The 19617-nt window shown below is 45.2% G+C and overlaps 1 protein-coding gene across 2 annotated transcripts in view; it reads left to right on the top strand.

Annotated features, from left to right (window-relative positions):
• LOC119841942 (cadherin-like protein 26) overlaps positions 1 to 19617 on the top strand; it is a 59129-nt gene that overhangs the window by 18607 nt on the left and 20905 nt on the right. For both annotated transcript variants that reach the window (XM_038369776.2, XM_038369775.2), the window contains exons 5-8: positions 13353 to 13430; positions 14070 to 14192; positions 16782 to 16943; positions 19236 to 19383. In XM_038369776.2, coding sequence (XP_038225704.1) covers positions 13353 to 13430; positions 14070 to 14192; positions 16782 to 16943; positions 19236 to 19383 — 511 coding nt within the window. The remainder of the gene's footprint in view (positions 1 to 13352; positions 13431 to 14069; positions 14193 to 16781; positions 16944 to 19235; positions 19384 to 19617) is intronic.

Raw genomic sequence — 19617 nt, 5'->3', positions numbered from 1 at the left:
GTCTTGGAAAAATTTTTGAAGAAGAAAGTAGTTAAGGACATTGAGGTTAATGGTAATTGGAACAAAATATAACAAGCACCATGTGTATACAAGTACTTACAAATACTGCTTTTCTTCAAATTTAGTTAAGGTGTGGCAAAGTTTGTAACAGCCTAACATGATATGAATAACTTATAACTTTAATAATAACCATTTTTGTGTCAATATTGACGTTTATCTCTCACAGTGGGTATTGCCCCAATTTTACCAGTGAGGAAACAGACAAAGGTATGATCCTCAAAGGTATTTAGGCACTTAACTCCATTAGGTCTTTGTCTAAATCAGTGGCTCTCAACTTTTCCAGACTACTGTACCCCTTTCAGGAGTCTGATTTGCCTTGTGTACCCCCAAGTTTCACCTCACTTAAAAACTACTTGCTTACAAAATCTGATATAAAAATACAGAAGTGTCACAGCACACTGTCACTGAAAAATTGCTTACTTTCTCGTTTTTACCATATCATTATAAAATAAATCAATTGGATTATAAGTATTGTACTTGCATTTCAGTGTATAGTATATGAAGTGGTATAAACAAGTCATTGTCTGTATGGAGTTTTAGTTTGCATTGACTTCGCTAGTGCTTTTTATGTAGCCTGTTGTACAACTAGGCAAATGTCTAGATGAGTTGATGTATCCCCTGGAAGATCTCTGGTCCCCCCAGAGGTACATGTACCCCTGGTTGAGAACCTCTGGTCTAAATGACTTACCCAAAGTCACAGAGGGCTCAATTGTGTTTGTAAGGGCCGGCAACTGGGCTACAATCCTTTCCTGAGCTCACCTGTACACAAGGGGTTCACAGATTATGCTGTGAAGCAGACTTCTTCCTTCGGTGCCAAGGGACCATGCTTTCATAACCTTCCCAACCCTTTGAGGATGTCTGTCCACAGGCATGCACTGAGGAGGCAATCTACAGTCCCTTGACTGCAATTATCCCTGGATTTCACACATGGCATGCAATGGCTGTAGAAACTCAGTGTAAAGAGCTGATGATACAAGCTTTGCCTCATCTTATAGGCTGTATTTACCAAAGCAGCTGCGTGAAATCATCTTAATTTCCTAGGAGACTCTTTGCATATGAACCCAGATTTTTTCTATGATTTTGGCTAGTTAAATTGAGGGTGGTATTTTTACCCTTGCTGCTGGTGAAGGCACCAGAATCCAAGCTCAGGAACAGACACTGGGTATCCATGTGTGAATAGTCAGGCTACTCAGTAAATGTAATATATGATTCATCTATCTCTACATTTGCTCCTGCACTGAGCTATGGGGAATGGAGGCATTTCCTTGGCTACAGCAGGTCTCCTTTTTTGTGGCTTGGGTTCTTAGAGGAGAGGTAGTGTTTCATTTCCTTTGGTTCTGGGACTGATTGATAAACAGTATGATGCATTAACATGTTGTGGTCTTTACTGTCCTGGTATATACCTCACTGATACAATGAGCTCAGAGTTACCAGCTAGAATTGTAGCATCAGCAGAAATGGTGCTCATTTAAACCACCAGTGGAGAAAGGCTAGAGCCAGCGTGGGACTGACATAGGTCAAGTTGCTCACGACGTGATTTGCTGTATTTCAATTTAGCTTGACATTAGAAGTGAAATAGCATACTAAAGAAAATCATCTAGTCCTTGTCAACATCAGGAATGTTTGCATCAGAGAATGGCAGTGACACCGATGTGGCTGTAATAGAGCAGCACACCCTGATCTACCTGCGCTCCATTGGAGTGAAGTTGGGGGCTTGACATTTTGAGGAGGGCAGTTTGGTGACAACCCTGTTTTACACTGGTGAAATGAGTCTACACAAGGGGTTTGTCCCAGTGGAGCTACATCTGTTTAGCTACAATGGTACAAAAACTCCCTGATGCCGACAAGACCTTAAACCAGGGATCGGCAACCTTTGGCACGCTGCCCGTCAGGGAAATCTGCTGGAAGGTTGGGACGGTTTGTTTACCTGCAGCGTCCGCAGGTTTGGCCGATCGCAGCTCCCACTAGCTGTGGTTCGCCGTTCCAGGCCAATGGGGGCTGCGGGAAGCGGCGGCCAGCACATCCCTTGGCCTGAGCCACTTCCCACAGCTCCATTGGCCTGGAACGGCGAACCGCGGCCAGTGGGAGCTGCGATAGGCCAAACCTGCGGACGCTGCAGGTAAACAAACTGTCCCAGCCTGCCAGCGGACTTCCCTGACGGACCGCCTGCCAAAGGTTGCCGATCCCTGCCTTAGATACTGTGGGCCAGTGCCTGGCAGGTGTTGAGCTCTCCCCGAAGCGCTGAGTGCCCTTGACTAAGGCTCGAAACTAGCTGGTACGTGCCCAGGCAACATACTCCACCTTTCTCCACTACAAAAGGTTCCCCCCTCCCCGCTCTCCTGCTGGTAATAGCTCACCTTACCTGATCACTCTCATTACAATGTGTATGGTAACACCCATTGTTTCATGTTCTCTGTGTATATAAATCTCCCCACTGTATTTTCCACTGAATGCATCCGATGAAGTGAGCTGTAGCTCACGAAAGCTTATGCTCAAATAAATTTGTTAGTCTCTAAGGTGCCACAAGTCCTCCTTTTCTTTTTGCGAATACAGACTAACATGACTGCTACTCTGAAACCTGGATACTGTGTTGTTCTCCAGAATCTCAGGTTTCATTCTTCTGAAAAGAAATCTCCAACTGTTGTGGCTGTGAAGAAAACCACAAAAATGTGTCCTGGACTAACTGATGCAGAGCGGAACTAGTTGAGTTTGCAGAGAGCCTGGAACAACAGGGAGGGGCAAACTGCCCCATTCAACTAGTGATGATGATGTCTGTCAACATTGTGAACTATTTTACTGCAGCAGTAAGAAAGGAGATAGAAGATCAGAGACCTGGACAACGGAGTGAGACAGGTGCTGGAACAATTTGTAGAGTGGGGGTGCTGAGAGCCATTGAACTAAACCGTAAACCCCGTATGGGGTGGAAACCATTTCAAGCCGGGGGTTGCGGCAGCCCCCCCTCAGTTCCAGCACCTATGCACCTAGGGTGTGTGTCTCATTTTAGAGCTACAAGTGGGTAGCGCTTTAGAGGTACCACTCTTTATTCCCCCACACTCAAGAAGCCAGACAGAGCCCATGGTTACACTCAAGCACAGCCAAGGTGGAGCCCAGCAGAGCAGATTGCTGCATGAGCCTATTTTGAACATCTGCACACTCTCCCCTGGGCAGAGCCCGGCGTTGCCCACAAGATGCCTGGGCACAGTTTGCCCTTGGGGCAGAACCGACTCCCACCACCCTCCCTTCCTCACTCTCAGCCGCCCCGGCAATGCCACGCCTTGGCTACAGCCAGTGGAAGTGGGGGGGCGCAGGATCACGCCGTGGGGCTGGGGAGGAGGAGAGGGCTCGGACAACGCCCCAGAAGAATGGCAGGAGCCCTGCAGCTGCCCCCGACCCCGCACCCCTTTCCCCGGGGGCCCTGCGTAGCGCGTCCACCCCAACCCACCCCACCCCGGCGCTGGCCCCTGCAGCGATGGGCCCCGGCCCCGAACTCTGCGTCCCAAGCGGAGCGTGCAGAGCCGGCCCGGGCCCGCACTTTGCAACCGGGGGGGTGGGGGGGGGGGGAGCGGCCCTGCCCCTCTAGCAACGACAGACAAGGGCCGCGGGCATCTCCCCGGAGCCCGCGTGTGTGTGTGTGTGTGTGGGGGGGGGGGGGCTCCCCGCCCCCCATCGCTCCGCGGGCCCCCGCCTCTCCCGGGGAGCGGCCGCGGTGTCCCCGCCCGGGCGGCTCCCCCAGCCCGCTTTATAAGCGGGGAGGCTGCGGCGGCGCGGCTCAGCCCAGCCGGCGCTCCGCTCGCCGCCGCCTCCTCCTCCTCCTCCGCGGGCCATGGCGGCTCTGGCGGGGCTGCTTCTCCTGGCGGTAGGTGCGGGGGGTGCCCGCGGGGGACAGGGCGCCCCGTGGCGGCTGGGCAGGGGGAGTTCGGGCTGGAGCGGTGCCCCGGCCGCGGATGCGGGAGCTGGGGAAGCTCCGGGGAAAGGCCCCGCAGCCTGCAGATGGGTCCCCCCCCCCCCCCGAAAGGATACACGGAGTCTGCCTAGGTTTCCCCCGCACCAGTATATGAGTAATTCGGAGCCACCAGCAAACCCCCCCCCCCCCCCGCCCCGCATTAAACTCCCCCACTGTGGGAACGCCGCTTATAGGGGGGAAACCTTTGGGAATCAAAATCTTTGCCCTTGAAATTTTGTTTGCCTGTTAACCCAGCTTCTTCAAAGATGCGCTGATCTCAAAGAGGTAGGTTTGGCAGAATTTTTTTTTTTTTTTTTAATAATTTTCTTTTTAAACATTTTGACTGTTAATCAATTTAAATTTTCATAGTTGGGGGAAGTTTATGGAGGGGCCAGATGCTAATTATTTAATGACAGTAGATGAGATTCAAAAAGTTAAGGCTTTATAACCATTAAAACACAAGTTGACAACAGTATATGTCAAAATATACAAAGTAAATATCCTTAAATCAAATACTAGTACATTTTGAAGCAGAATTTTTCTTACATTGGCTAGCTGTAAATTTAAATGATCATGGATGGAAATGTGCCTGTCTGTGTAGGTACGGTGAAGTCAACGTTTACAACAAAAATCTAATCCTTCCAAGCCTACAAATTAACACAGCTGCTACTCTGAAACCTGTGGTCGTCTGTATCCACAAAAAGAAAAGGAATACTTGTGGTACCTTAAAGACTAACAAATTTATTTGAGCAGGTGCCACAAGTACTCCAATTTATCAATGATATAGATAATGGCATAGAGAGTAAAATTTGCTGATGATACCAAGCTGCGGGGAGGTTGCAAGTGCTTTGGAGGATAGGATTAAAATTTAAAATGATCTGGACAAACTGGAAAAATGGTCTAAATAAACAGGATGAAATTCAATAAGGACAAATGCAAAGCACTCCACTTAGGAAGGATCAGTTGCACACATACCAAATGGGAAATGACTGCCTAGGAAGGAGTACTGCAGAAAGGGATCTGGGGGTCATAGTGGACCACAAGCTAAAGAAGAGTGAACAGTGTAACGCTGTTGCAAAAAAAGCAAACATCATTCTGGGATGTATTAGCAGGAGTATTGTAAGCAAGACATGAGAAGTAATTCTTCCACTCTACTCCGTGCTAATTTGGTTTCAACTGGAGTATTGTGTCCAGTTCTGGGCACCACTTTTCAGGAAAGATGTGGACAGATTGGAGAAAGTCCAGAGAAGAGCAACAAAAATGATTAATGGTCTAGAAAACATGACCTCTGAGGGGAGATTGAAAAAATTGGGTTTGTTTAGTCTGGCGAAGAGAAAACTGAGAAGGGACATAACAGTTTTCAGGTACATAAAAGGTTGTTACAAGGAGGAGGGAGAAAAATTGTTCTTTTTAACCACTGAGGATAGGACAAGAAGCAATGGGCTTAAATTGCAGCAAGGGTGTTGTAGGTTAGAAATTAACAAAAACTTCCTGTCAGAGTGGTTAAGCACTGGAATAAATTGCCTAGGGAGGTTGTGGCAGAGCTGCCCAGGCGGGGCAGAAGGGGGGCAAGTGGGGCATTTTTCCCCAAGCACCGGGGCAATATACTATAGTATTGCAAGTTTTTTTTTATGGAAGGGCCCCCCAAAATTGCTTTGCCCCAGGCACCCTGAATTCTGTGGGTGGCACTGGGTTGTGGAAGCTCCATCACTGGGGATTTTTAAGAGCAGGTTGGACAAACACCTGTCGGGGATAGTCTAAATAATACTTAGTCCTGCCTTGAGTGCAGGGGACTGGACTAGATGACCTCTCGAGGTCACTTCCAGTTCTATGATTCTATGAAATAGGTTCCTTTGTGCAAAAAATAACCAAACCAGTTGCAGATATTGCTACAAGGTAAAACAATGGAAATAATACATTAAAAAGTGTTGGTACCAATCTCGGTCCCCAGTTCTACAAAGAATTACTGTAAAGTATATGAATAGTCCCATTAAGATGAGTGGAACTACAGTAGAACCTCAGGGTTACGAACACCAGAGTTACGAACCCACGGGTCAATACATGCTTCACTTGGAATCGAAAGTACACAATCAGGCAACAGCGGAAATAAAAATTAAAAAAAGCAAATATAGTACAGTAGTGTGTTAAATGTAAATGACTAAAAAAAAGGGAAAGTTTAAAAAAAAGATTTCACAAGGTAAGGAAACTGTTTCTGTGCTTGTTTCACTTAAATTAAGATGGCTAAAAGCAACATTTTCTTCTGCATAGTAAAGTTTCAAAGCTGAATTAAGTCAATATTCAGTTGTAAACTTTTGAAAAAACAACCATAACATTTTGTTCAGAATTACAAACTACCTCCATTCCCGAAGTGTTCGTAACTCTGAAGTTCTACTGTAGTGACATGCTTGAAGTTAAGCATTTGTGAAAGTCTCTGCAGAATCAGGGCCTTATTTAAACACAAGTGCATGTAGGAGAACCCACAGAATGCAAAATCAATTGATTATCAATTAGTAAATGCATGCGTACTTCACACCTGTTCATTTATAAACTACTAGCATTAATAGAAAAAGCAGTATTAAATAAAAAGGTCTTGTTTATAAAGACTTGCTCTTATTTTGTGGTTGTGCAATTTAATAATTCATACTTGGAACTACTGTAAATATATATATTTTATATATACTTGTACCAATTAGACAGACAACCTATATTTTTTATAATCTTCACATGTGTATATATACACTGCCTCTAGTGCTTTTATAAAAATGCACTGATATAAATACTATAATTTCATTATCATACTATTTGGATAACATGCAGACTAGTATAAAATATACACCTGTCTAAAAATAATAATGAAGTCCATTCCCTTTTTGTAGAACACTGATGCTAATACTTCTGTACATATTTATGGTTTTGTGCTTGGAGTTCTTATTGGCTGATCCTGTGCAAGTTAACTGAAATAAGTTAGCTAGGTGTGTTGTTTTATATCTCCTTCTAAAGCATCTAGCATTGTCAGAGCTAGGACATCTGATTAGATGGACCAGTGGTCTAGTCTATTATTTTCTGGTGTTTAAAAATGTCTTCAGTGAAGTTTCTCAATTAAAAGTAGTTCAGCTATGCCCCCAAATACTTGGCTCATGGGTTCAGGACCTTCAAATATGGTGGGTCAAATAATTCACAAGATGCAGTTATTTTTACACTCTTCCTGGGCAGGGATTCAGGGGATGCATCAATGACATGATGTTCTGTAACGCTAGTGTTAGTCTTAATTTCATTGGTAGTGTCGGTGTAATCCCCATTTATTTTCTAATTTCATGGTGTAATTACAGCTGCTGTTTCTACTTGCTCTGAGTTGATATGGAAACGTTCCCAGACAAGGTGTCAATATAGAGCCTTGAATGACTGCAAAGTAGTAATTGTTACTTCATCACATTAGAGTGAGTGCAGGAAGTTAAAAGCCATGTTTGGTAGCTGTTTTGATGCTGGTGTAGAAGGCTTCATTAAGGACAGACATTTCTGCATATACACACATCTCTCTCTCTCTCCCCCACCCTTAATTAGGGCAGACATTCCTGCATGTACACATACCCCCCATAGTTAGAAGCTCCTAGCCAATCCATAATGAGTTCTGTTGGGGTACAAAACTGGTGAACCGTTTGAGCACCAGTCAGATCCAGTCCAGCTCTGCAGGGAGAAGATAGAGCTGCCAAGGGTAACCCAGACCGAATCTGTGGGTTGGATCTCAGTGCAACTAGAGTCCCGCTTGGATACAAAATTGATATCCTTGGGTGCAGATAGCCATGGATATAAAGCAGATATCTGCAGAGCTGCAGGGTTCTAGCGGCAATGAGCAAGACCAGCAGGGCCATGGCCAGTGACCGGGCCAGGAACCATAGCAGTGAAAGCAGAAGTATGTTGGGCTGCCACTTGCAGAAGCCAATACCCAGCTCGGTCAGCTCCTCCGGTGTGGCTGTCCCTTTTAAAATTACTGTGAGTGAATGTCTATTTGCATTGTCATGGATTTTCCAAAGAGCAATTTGCTAAACAATATTTAAGGTTCAAATCCTCATCTTTGAAGTCAAGGAAGCCCTGCTGTTGTATAGCCATGCAGGATCTGGGCTTGATTCTCTAGAGAGGGAAAGGTTTTTCTCTTTTTTTTTTTTTCCCCCTTGTAAGATTTTGTGAGAAACGATTGAATAGCTGTGTTACCTGAATGTCTAAGAAATGGAGAGCTCTGCCAAATAACAGGACACAGCACTGGTGCTTACTGCAGAGCAAACTGATTGTTAAAGATGGCTCCTGCTGAGGATGGGATTTGGAAGTGCTTCTCACAGCTTATCAGAAAATGTTTGGCAAATATGTGGTGTGAAATCTATTAAATGCCACCCGACTCTGCGAGAGTGTCTGGAGTGGGTGGTAGTGAGGAATAATAATATAGATATATTCAGCAAACAGAGCAGAATTTCTAAGCCTTCTCTCAGAAGGAGCAGATACAGTAAGTCTGAGGGGAATGTTTACAGAGAAGGAAAGGCAGAAATTAAAGACCTGAGTCAATTAGGGCTTGGCTACACTTGCAAGTGAGAGCGCATTAAATCAGCTCCAGGCGCCATAACTCCTGAGGTGTCCACACTGGCAAGGCACTTAGAGCGCCTGGACTCTGCAGCTGGAGCGCTCCTGGTAATCCACCTCCATGAGAAGGAGAGAGCTTGCTGCGCTCCAGCTGGAGCGCCGGGGCGTCGGTGTGGATGATGGGTTGCATTACTGCGCTGTGACTGGCCTCCGGAAACGTCCCATAATCCCCTGAAGTGGTCTGGTCATTGTTTGGAACTCGGCCGCAGGCATGCGGCTACCCCCTTTCAAAGCTCCGTTTCTGCTTCTCTGCTCCGGGACACAAAGCGACCATCCCTGTGGAATGCTCCTGCTGTAGAGGCAGGCGTTTGTGAGTGTGTGAGAGAGAGAGAGAGGCAGTGGGTGGGGGCTGATGTTGGGTTTCCACCTTTTTCCCTGCCGCTGTCTGAACTTGCAAGACAGCCTGCTGACACACTCTGTCCCCCAAAACATACTGTCTCTACCCCCACATACATGCAATACACTCCCAGTCACACTCCCCACCTCCTCATTTGAAAAGCAGCTGGCAATCTAGCAGGATGCCCATGGAACAATGGGATTGGGAAACCTGCATCATGTGACGCTTTGCCTGCCCCATGAGGCATTGCAAACCGTTTCCAAAGCGTGCTGCAGCCACTTGCACACTGGGATGGTTACCAGAATGCACTGCTCTCTGTGGCGTTGCAAGAGCTGCTAATGTGGACCTGCACCATAGTCACAAGGAGCAAGTGTGAACACACAGCAGCGCTATCCCTGCTGCTGTCTCCGAGGGCTGGTTTAACTCCCAGTGCTCTACATCTGCAAGTGTAGCCATAGCCTGAGTCTGTGTTGTAGAGTGAAAGGAAGGGTGTGGCTGGAACGATTATGGCTTTACCAGGCACAGATTGAGTTAAGACTATATTCTGTTACTGCTTGCTGAGCACCTGAAGCCCGCACGTCTCAGGATTTGGTCCTGTGGAAACGGCAGAGAATGACTTGCCTGCCACATATACTGGAAGAGAGACAAATCAGCGTGGTACAAAGTGGCTGTAGCTAAAAATAATAGGATGAAATGAAGAGGAGGGTAACCAGGGGAGCACATAGCTGAGCTGAATTTTACAAGATTGTGGAATTACTTCCCATGGAAAATGGTGAAAGCCCCATCCAGTGTGCCATATTCTTCAATCAGTTAATGAACAACAATTGATATTAATAATGCATATCACAATATAGCCCTGTGAGACACGTAAAATTAGCATGTGAAGCATTAGAACATATACATTGGGGATCAATCCGGCACTCTCCCCAGGGGATAGACTAGATGACCTGATAACATGCCATGAAAGGGGGAACAATATTTCTCTGACAGGCAGTTCACACCTTTGTATGGTGTTTAAGGAAATGGGTATGGACCTTGGAGTAACTTGATTAATTTCAGTTGCAATAAAGCAGACCTTGTACCTATTGTGCTTAATGCCCTTTATGATAAAAACTTGGTCTTCCATGGAAAAACTTGTTTGTGCTTGCAGATAACTAGTGCTACATATTCCAGAGTAGCAGCCGTGTTAGTCTGTATTCACAAAAAGAAAAGGAGTACTTGTGGCACCTTAGAGACTAACAATTTATTTGAGCATAAGCTTTCGTGAGCTACAGCTCACTTCATCGGATGCACAATATACTATTATGATGTTCCCTTCTGGTATTATCTGGACCGGTGATCTGCTAGGTCACTCCAATCTTGACTCTGGGAGCCAGCCTTACCCTGCTCTGCTGTGAGAACCTGCATTCCTGGGCTGTTCATACACAGCCTCTGGCATGTAAGCTGCTCCCAGCTACTTGCAACTGAATGACACTAGCCAATATCTCTGGTCCCAGACACAACCCTAAGAACCTCCATCTTGCAGTGTCCAGTTATGCCAGCTGGATCCTGCAAGATTATGAGTTCATCAATTTAACAAAGAAATTGATACCTACCAGGCTTGTTATTCCAAGGGGAGACTCTGACACGCTTTAAACGAAACACACTGCTTCAGGTAGAATAAACAAACAAATGTATTAACTATAAAGATTACAAGTCAAAGCATACCGAGTCAGATTTGGTCAAAAGAAATAAAGGGTTCTGTCGTTTGTTCAGCTGCAGAACTCTGCCAGCTAACAACTGGGACAGTTTCCTTAATCCCTGACAACACCTCTCCTGCTCCTGCTCCTGAGGGCATGGTGCCTTCTGCTGGAAAGGAGCTAGTCTCAGCCCCTCCCTTACTTACAGGCCCCACAAGGAAAATAACAGAACACCACTGGCCATTACGTACAGCCCCCAGCTAAAACCTCTCCAGCACATTATCAGCTCTCTACAATCTATCCTGGAAAACTATTCCTCACTCTCCCAGACCTTGGGAGACAGGCCAGTCCTCGCTTACAAATAGCCCCCCAACCTGAAGCAAATACTCACCAGCAGCTACACACCACATCACAGAAACACTAAGCCAGGAACGAACCCCTGTAGCAAACCTCGTTGCCTACTCTGTCCCCATATCTACTCTAGTGACACCATCAGAGGACCCAACCACATCAGCCACACCATCAGAGGCTCATTCACCTGCACATCTACTAATGTTATATATGCCATCATGTGCCAGCAATGCCCCTCTGCCATGTGCATTGGCCAAACCAGACAGTCCCTACGTAAAAGAATAAATACACACAAATCGGACATCAGGAATGGTAACATAAAAAAGCCAGTGGGAGAACACTTCAGTCTTTCTGGACATTCTATAATAGATTTGAAAGTAGCTATACTTGAACAAAAAAACTTCAGAAACAGACTTCAAAGAAAAACAGCAGAACTAAAATTCATTTGCAAAATTAACACCATTAATTTGGGCTTGAATAGGGATTGGGAGTGGCTGGCTCATTACACAAGCAGCTTTGCCTCTCCTGGAATTGATACCTCCTCATCTATTGTTGGGAGTTGACTATATCCACCCTGATCAAATTGGCCCTGTCAACACTGGTTCTCCACTTGTGAGGTAACTCCCTTCTCTTCATGTGTCAGTATATTTATGTCTGCATCTGTAATTTTCACTCCATGCATCTGAAGAAGTGGGGTTGGTACCCACAAAAGCTTATGCTCAAATAAATCTGTTAGTCTTTAAGGTGCCACCAGACTCCTTGTTGTTTTTGTGGATACAGACTAACACGGCTACCCCCTGATACTTGCTTCCCTGTGTTACAGAGTCACAGGAATCCTCACCCACCTCAGTGGTTTCTGAGATCCCTTGCCCCTTCTCTGGGCTCTCCTCTGGGACACATTTCTTTATGCTCCCCAGAGCTGGGTTAGTCTCTGGTTCAGCTGCAACCTGCTGGCAGCTAACAACCTGGATAGTTCCCTCCCTGGCAGGCATTACACCCCCATCCCTTCCTGATGTGGTGTTGCCTCCAGCTGCAGTGCAGGAGTTGGTCTCAACCACCCTCCCACCTGGAAGCACACTCCTTCCCTGTGTTAGAGTCCTAGGAATGCTCACCCACCTTAGTGGTTTCTGAGATTCTCTGCCCCTTCTCTGGGCTCTCCCCTGGGACACGTTTCTCTCTCTCCTTTTCTTCCATAGCCCTTCTGTGTGCAGCCTCTTCTTCTTTGAACCTCATTTCTGCCTGCCACATTTGAAACTCTCATGCCTTTGCCGTCTCTTCTGCCTCCAGTCTGGCCAGCTCTAGTTTTGTAGCTGCCTCACTGGTAGCCATTTTTCTGCTTTCCTGTGCTTATTTTCTTCACCCGAAATAAACAGAAAATAATAAAACTGTGACCTCCTCCTGACTGTTCTTAGCCACTGCACTTAGACTCACTTAAAATCACAAATATCAGTGCTTAAAGCATGAACTTCACTTGGAGTAACAAGCCGTACATACACCCTGCGCACTGAGCCACTGTGACTTCCCCTCTGGTGTCATCTGGATGGGTGATCTGCTAGGTCACTCCAATCCTTGACTCTGGCAGCCAGCCTTACTCTGCTCTGCTGTGAGAAGCCCCACTCCTGGGCTGTTCACACACAGCCTCTGGCATGTAAGCTGCTCCCAGCTACTTGCAACCGAATGACACTAGCCAATATCTCTAGACCCAGACACAACCCTAGGAACCTCGGTCTTGAAGTGTCCAGTTAAGCCTGCTGGATCCTGCAAGCTTACATGAGTTCATCAGTTTAACAAAGACATTGATACCTACCAGGCTTGTTATCCCACGGGGAGCCTCTGACACGCTTCAAACCAAATGCACTGCTTCAGGTAGAATAAACAAATTTATTAACTATAAAGATATATTTTAAGCGATTATAAGTCAAAGCATAACAAGTCATATTTGATCAAATGAAATAAAAGCAAAAGTACACCATACGTACTGGTATGTTGTAGGACTGCGTATCAAAATATTAGTATTTCCTAGTCTTTGTTTGGATTTGAAAAAAACATACATTTATGGGTCAGGTGTGAAGCAACATTATTACAAGAAGATAAACAAATTTATGATACTAACAACTTTTAGTAAGTTCTGGAGAGTAAAGAAACAGAATCCACTATAAATCAAACTCTGTTTTATACTTCACAATTTGGGAAATGCTTGATCAGAATTCTTCTTAGAGTCAGATGTCTTTTGGTTCCTTTTTCTGTCTGAAAAGGCAATGTACTTTCTGTTGGGTAAGTACAATATTACATAAGTCTCACAGACATTTTATAATTAGCCATTCCCCTAATTAAAGCCATTTTGTTTTATAAGGTTACTGCTGCCAGCAACACCTCTCATGAAAAGGACAGGATCAGTCTAATAAAGACCATCCACAAGACAAGCGGCAAGGTTTGTTAATCTGCTAATTTACTTAATAAATAATGTATTTAAAATCGGGAGTAGAGTGTAAATTTTTAGGATTTGCAATGCTAGTCTTGGGCTTGCAAGAAATCAACATGATATGAAAAGACAGGGAAGAATTAGTTGCATTATTAAAAAGCCAGGTCACACTCTTTGGTGAACCCTTTATGCTTGAGAAGTTGAAGGGAAGAGTGGCCTATTTGCAAAAGTATTTCCATCAGGTACCTGCCCCCTTCGTATCTAAGTGCCAAATTTGTTCTTATGGCTTCGCCTGTTAGTATGCAGTGATGCAAGTAGAAATCATTTCTTGCCAGTACTGCACTTATGGGAGGCACACAAAGGGGGGCACATGACCTCCACACATGAGCCTTCATATGACTCCTCCCAGCCCGGGGCCCCCACACTCTCTCTGTCCCCCTGACACCTCCCTTACCTCTCTAAAACTTTACAACTGCATCTGTTAAACAGTTCTGTTGAAAACTTTAATGATTTTAAAATATTAGGTTTATACTCCGACTTCTTACATTTATAAAATAGTTGAATCATAAAAGCAAAATCTGCAATTCACAATCTATTGGGAGAGTCATCTCCCACTTTTGTGACCTGAATACATTGTTATACCAACAGGGGCTGAATCTTTATCAGTCAGACAATCTTCGTCCTCTACGGCGTACAAAAAGGAAATGGGTTTTAACCACCTTTGAACTTGAAGAGGAGGACAAAGGACCATTCCCCAAACTTGCTGGAGAGGTAAAACTAAAGCTCTTAGCAAGGATATTCCTACTTTCCTCTATAGAATACTTTCCATTGGAGATTGGGGCCTCCAATGTAATGGGGTGGAGAGGCTGCCACTCCTCCACTGTCGAGCATGATTGGGCCTCATTCGAGAGACTGATACCTTCCTTACACACCACAAGAAAGAAACATAAAAATTGCCACAGCAGGTTGGACGAGTGGTCCATCTAGGCCAGTATTCACCCCCCCACCCCATCCCCCACTGTTCCTCAGATGTTCTTGTTAACTGCTGGAAATGGCCTACCTTGCTTGTCACCATGAAAGGTTTTCCTCCTTTCCCCCCCCGCTGCTGGTGATGGCTCATCTTAAGTGATCACTCTCCTTACAGTGTGTATGATCAAATCCATTGTTTCATGTTCTCTGTGTGTGTATATCAATCTTCCCACTGTATTTTCCACCAAATGCATCCGATGAAGTGAGCTGTAGCTCACGAAAGCTTACGCTCAAATAAATTTGTTAGTCTCTAAGGTGCCACAAGTACTCCTTTTCTTTTTGCGAATACAGACTAACACGGCTGCTACTCTGAAACCTATTCCTTCCCTGACAGTGATCAGCCCCAGCTGCTTCAGAGGAAGAGAAGAAACCCATGGACAACTCAGGAAAAAGTATCCATAGGAGTTGTTTCTTCCTATGAGTTAGCATTAGGTACATTAGAGTTTATATGGAGGAGAAAGTCCAATAGAAAACTAAAGTCTTTGTTTGTTCCTTATTTGATTAACATTTTGGTCTTTTAAAAAAATTGTTTCTGATTCATGATAGTACATTGCCTCTCATTCCATGGCTACTTAGTCTCCTTAATAGCCTCTTGAAGGGATTTTGTCAAAGACTTTTTGAAAGTCCAACTGGTTCTCCTTTATCTACCGGTTTTTTTTTAAGACACACTAAACGAATTGTGGTAGAGAAGTTTGATATTCCTTTACAGAAGCAGTGCTGGCTTTCCCTGTCGTATCATGTTCATCTAGGCATTTTTTATAGTATTCATCTATTTTTAATTGTAGTTTCAACAAGAGTACTTGATATGAAGTAAGGTTCACTAGTCTGTAATTCTCAGGTTCTCAGAGTGATCATATCTTAAAGATAGGCATAACTTTTTGCTGTCCTCAGTATCTGCTTATACAGTTGCTGATTTTGATGAGTGATAATAGATTTTTGGTAACAGCTCATACCCTTTGTTCTTCAGTTCCTTCAGAACACTTGGATCCAAGTTAACTGGGTCTGGGGATTTGTTGCTCTTTAATTTATAAGTTTGTCCTTGCTCTTAATATATTAGGGTCCAATCCAACTGGCTTTCTATTAATTTCAGTAGGATTTGGATCAAACCCTTGATTACAAAGACTCCATAACTACTATGAAGATCTCCCACTTCTGGTAAAAATTGCTTCTTATCAAAAATTGGCATCACAATTTGAATTAACATAGTAGCTAGAAACATCCTATGATATTTATTCTCCCAGAGTGTAGAGTCATATAACCATGACTACAGAAATGTACCAGATCAATATGATGTCCTGAATTTTTGGCAGTGTTTCTTTAAAACCTTTCAGAGTAGCAGCCGTGTTAGTCTGTATTCGCAAAAAGAAAAGGAGTACTTGTGGCACCTTAGAGACTAACAAATTTATTTGAGCATAAGCTTTCGTGAGCTACAGCTCACTTCATCGGATGCATTTGGTGGAAAATACAGAGGGGAGATGAAACAATGGGTTTTATCATACACACTGTAAGGTGAGTGATCACTTAAGATAAGCCATCACCAGCAGCGGCGGGGAGGGGGGGGGAGAGGAAGCAGGAAAAACTTACATGGTGACAAGCAAGGTAGGCTATTTCCAGCAGTTAACAAGAACATCTGAGGAACAGTGGGGTGGGGGGGAGAAATAACATGGGGAAATAGTTTTACTTTGTGTAATGACTCATCCATTCCCAGTCTCTATTCAAGCCTAAGTTAATTGTATCCAGTTTGCAAATTAATTCCAATTCAGCAGTCTCTCATTGGAGTCTGTTTTTGAAGTTTTTTTGTTGAAGAATAGCTACCCTCAGGTCTGTAATCGAGTGACCGGAGAGATTGAAGTGCTCTCCAACTGGTTTTTGAATGTTATAATTCTTGACGTCTGATTTGTGTCCATTTATTCTTTTACGTAGAGACTGTCCAGTTTGGCCAATGTACATGGCAGAGGGGCATTGCTGGCACATGATGGCATATATCACATTGGTAGATGCACAGGTGAATGAGCCTCTGATAGTGTGGCTGATGTGATTAGGCCCTATGATGGTGTCCCCTGAATAGATATGTGGACAGAGTTGGCAACGGGCTTTGTTGTAAGGATAGGTTCCTGGGTTAGTGGTTCTGTTGTGAGGTGTGTGGTTGCTGGTGAGTATTTGCTTCAGACTGGGGGGCTGTCTGTATGCAAGGACTGGCCTCTAAGTCTCTAAGGTGCCACAAGTATTCTTTTTTTTTTTTTTTTTTTTTTTAAACCTTTGAATCCTGGTGCTGAAACTTAATCCTTATGATACAGTTAGCATTTCACTAATACTCCATTTCTTTTGTAGCTGTTCAACGAAGTGTCCTATAATATGTCCATAAGATATTTAATCAGTGGACCTGGTGTAAATGAATCTCCAGAGGTTGGCTTGTTTTCTATAGAAGACGATGCTGAAGGACATGTGTACGTACATCGTACCATTGACAGAGAGAACACCCCCTATTTTAAGGTAAACAGAGTTTAGAAGAACAGTAAAGCATATGGCAATTCTAAATTACTCTCCTAGTGCTAAATGTTTCATGTGAAGGCGAAAATCCAGTAGTAAATTCAAGTCTGTATTTGTTTGTTACTTTCTACCTTAACTCTTATGATAATAAATATCATAAGAGTTATCATAAATATGTCAATAAATATCTGCATGGCCAATGATCTCCATAAAATTGCTTAAATTATCTAAACATTGATCAGTGTCATTGTCTAGTCTTTGTGCCATGCTTGAAGTTCTGCAAACCCAGAATTTTACTCCTTGCGTAGCTACAATGACATTGCTATGAAGCAGCATAAGCAGTTCTAAGGAAGCATAGCTGAACCAACATCCTGAAGTCTAAGGTTCTTGTTGTACACCTCATGATAAATTGCAATTCTAGCAGCAAAGTATGAGTTGTAAAACCACAAACTATTGGCCTGTAGTACAACCCTATTGCACTGTTACTGTTTCTGGAAACACATTTTTGCTGATGTATAAAGGAAATCAGTGATGAGCTGCCAAAATCTTAACAACTGATTCCCTCCTCACCCCACGAGGGGGTCGTGGCCCAGCCCTGCCCCCTGGGACTTCTGCCCCATCCAATCCCCTGAGTTCCTTGATATCCCCCACCCCGGGACCCCTGCCCCATCTACCCCTCTCCCCTGTCTGCCCCCAGAACCGGGCAGGAGGGTCTCGTAGGCCACCGTAGTGGGTGCCCACCCTGCCCCTAAGAGCCAGAGGGACCTGCCAGGGGGCGAGGTGGGGAGTCCCGGTGGTGCTTACCTGGGGCAGCTCCCAGGAAGCATCCTGCAGGTCCCTCTGGCTCCTAGGGGTTGGGTAGCATAGCTGGGGGGAGCAGCTGTTCCCCCGACTGATCACATCAAAAGTGGGGCCTTAGGCACTGATTCCATGGGTGCTCTGGGCCTGGAGCACCCACGGGGAAAATCTGGTGGGTGCAGAGCTCCCACCAGCAGCTCCCTGCCCCACGCCTGGACCCAGCTCACCTCCGCTCCGCCGCCGCCTCCTCCCCTGAACGCGCTGCCCCGCTCGGCTTCTCTACCCCCTCCCCCCCGGCTTCCCACGAATCACCTGTTCACGCGGGAAGCTGGGGAGGGCTGAGAAGCAAGCGTCACGCTCAGGTCCAGGGCAGCGGAGGTGAGCTGGGGCGGGGAGCGGTTCCCCTGCACCTCTCCCCCCCGGTTACCTGCTGCGGCGCGGGCGGCCCTCCTCGCGCCCTCCCGACCCAGCTCACCTCCACTCTGCCTCCGCCTCCCTGGGCCTGAGTGCGAAGCCGCCGCTTGCTTCTCAGCCCTCCCAGGCTTCCCGCACAAACAGCTGATTCGTGGGAAGCTGTGGGGGTGGAGAAGCGGGGTGGCATGTTCAGGGGAGGAGGCAGAACGGAGGTGAGGTGAGCTGGGGCCGGGCGTGGCGTGGGGCGGGGAGCTGCCGGTGAGTGCTCTGCAACCCACCAAATTTTCCCCGTGGGTGCTCCAGCCCCGGAGCACCCACAGAGTCGGTGCCTAAGGTGCCACTTTTGGCCGGTTGTTAAATTTAGAAGCCCTTTTAGAACTGCTTGTCCTGGGCTTCTAAATCTAACAACCGGTTCCAGGGGACTGGTGTGAACCGGCTCCAGCTCACCACTGAAGAATGTATTGATATTGGTCAACAGAAAATTCCTTTTCCTCTTGTATACAGATGTCGGAGCTCAGAGTTTAGATACCATAACCAAAGGATTGCCTCTGTATGCAGGGAGGCTAGGTATTGTGAACCACCCTCCAGATGTAGAGTTGGGCCCTCTTCTACCACATGAGTTATTGTCTGGAGTGCTGCCCCACAAGCACAATGTGGAGAGGAAACCAGGCCGAGCTGGTGCATAGTTGCAGCAACTCTGAATGGGCCAGAAAGAAGCCTGCCAAGCCTGGTCCACAATCTACACCAAGTGGACTAGAACGGAGGTGCAGCAATGGCCTCCTGAATTTACAGGATGTGTTAAGATTCTCTCATTGCTGGGTTATTTTGCGTAGCTGCATTTCCATTTTATCTATGGATTTATTTTTACAAAAAGTCTAAACATTTACCATGTTTAGTTTTTAAATGCAGAGGATAATTGTTTTGAGTTATACTAACTTTGCCAAGTGAAGCAACTTATTGTTAGTGATGCAAAGCAAAAAAAAAAAAAATTGCCAAATATGTTTATAACTGAAATAGCTTAAAGAGATTTTCTGTGCAATTCTGATGGCTAACTTTGTTTCTTTATTGATATCCATTACTCAGATACGTTTTCATGTTGCACATAGAGTGACTGGGAATATAGTGGACAGATCTTTAATTTTCATTATTAAGATTAAAGACATTAATGATAATGCACCCAAGTTTCCCAAGGAGGAATTTAACATTACTATAAAAGAAAACCACGATACAGGTAGGTGCTATCTAAAGAAGCAATTTTTAGTCGCTTGTGGGTTTTTTCCTCCTCTATAGTTTTTATTCCAATATACATTGGTTTAGGGATCGAAGGAACAATTTTCCATTTCTGTTGGAATCATAAGTAATGTACAGACAGGTCCCAATTCTGTAAGCACCTAATAAAGGGTGCCTACAGACTATCACAAGTAGCCCCATTGCCTTCAGTACCATGGCTTGGGCCCTATAGTAA

The sequence above is a fragment of the Dermochelys coriacea genome, chromosome 13, assembly GCF_009764565.3.
Source record: "Dermochelys coriacea isolate rDerCor1 chromosome 13, rDerCor1.pri.v4, whole genome shotgun sequence".
In the NCBI taxonomy this organism is placed as follows: Eukaryota; Metazoa; Chordata; order Testudines; family Dermochelyidae; genus Dermochelys; species Dermochelys coriacea.
This window is presented reverse-complemented; position numbering and strand designations above follow the sequence as displayed.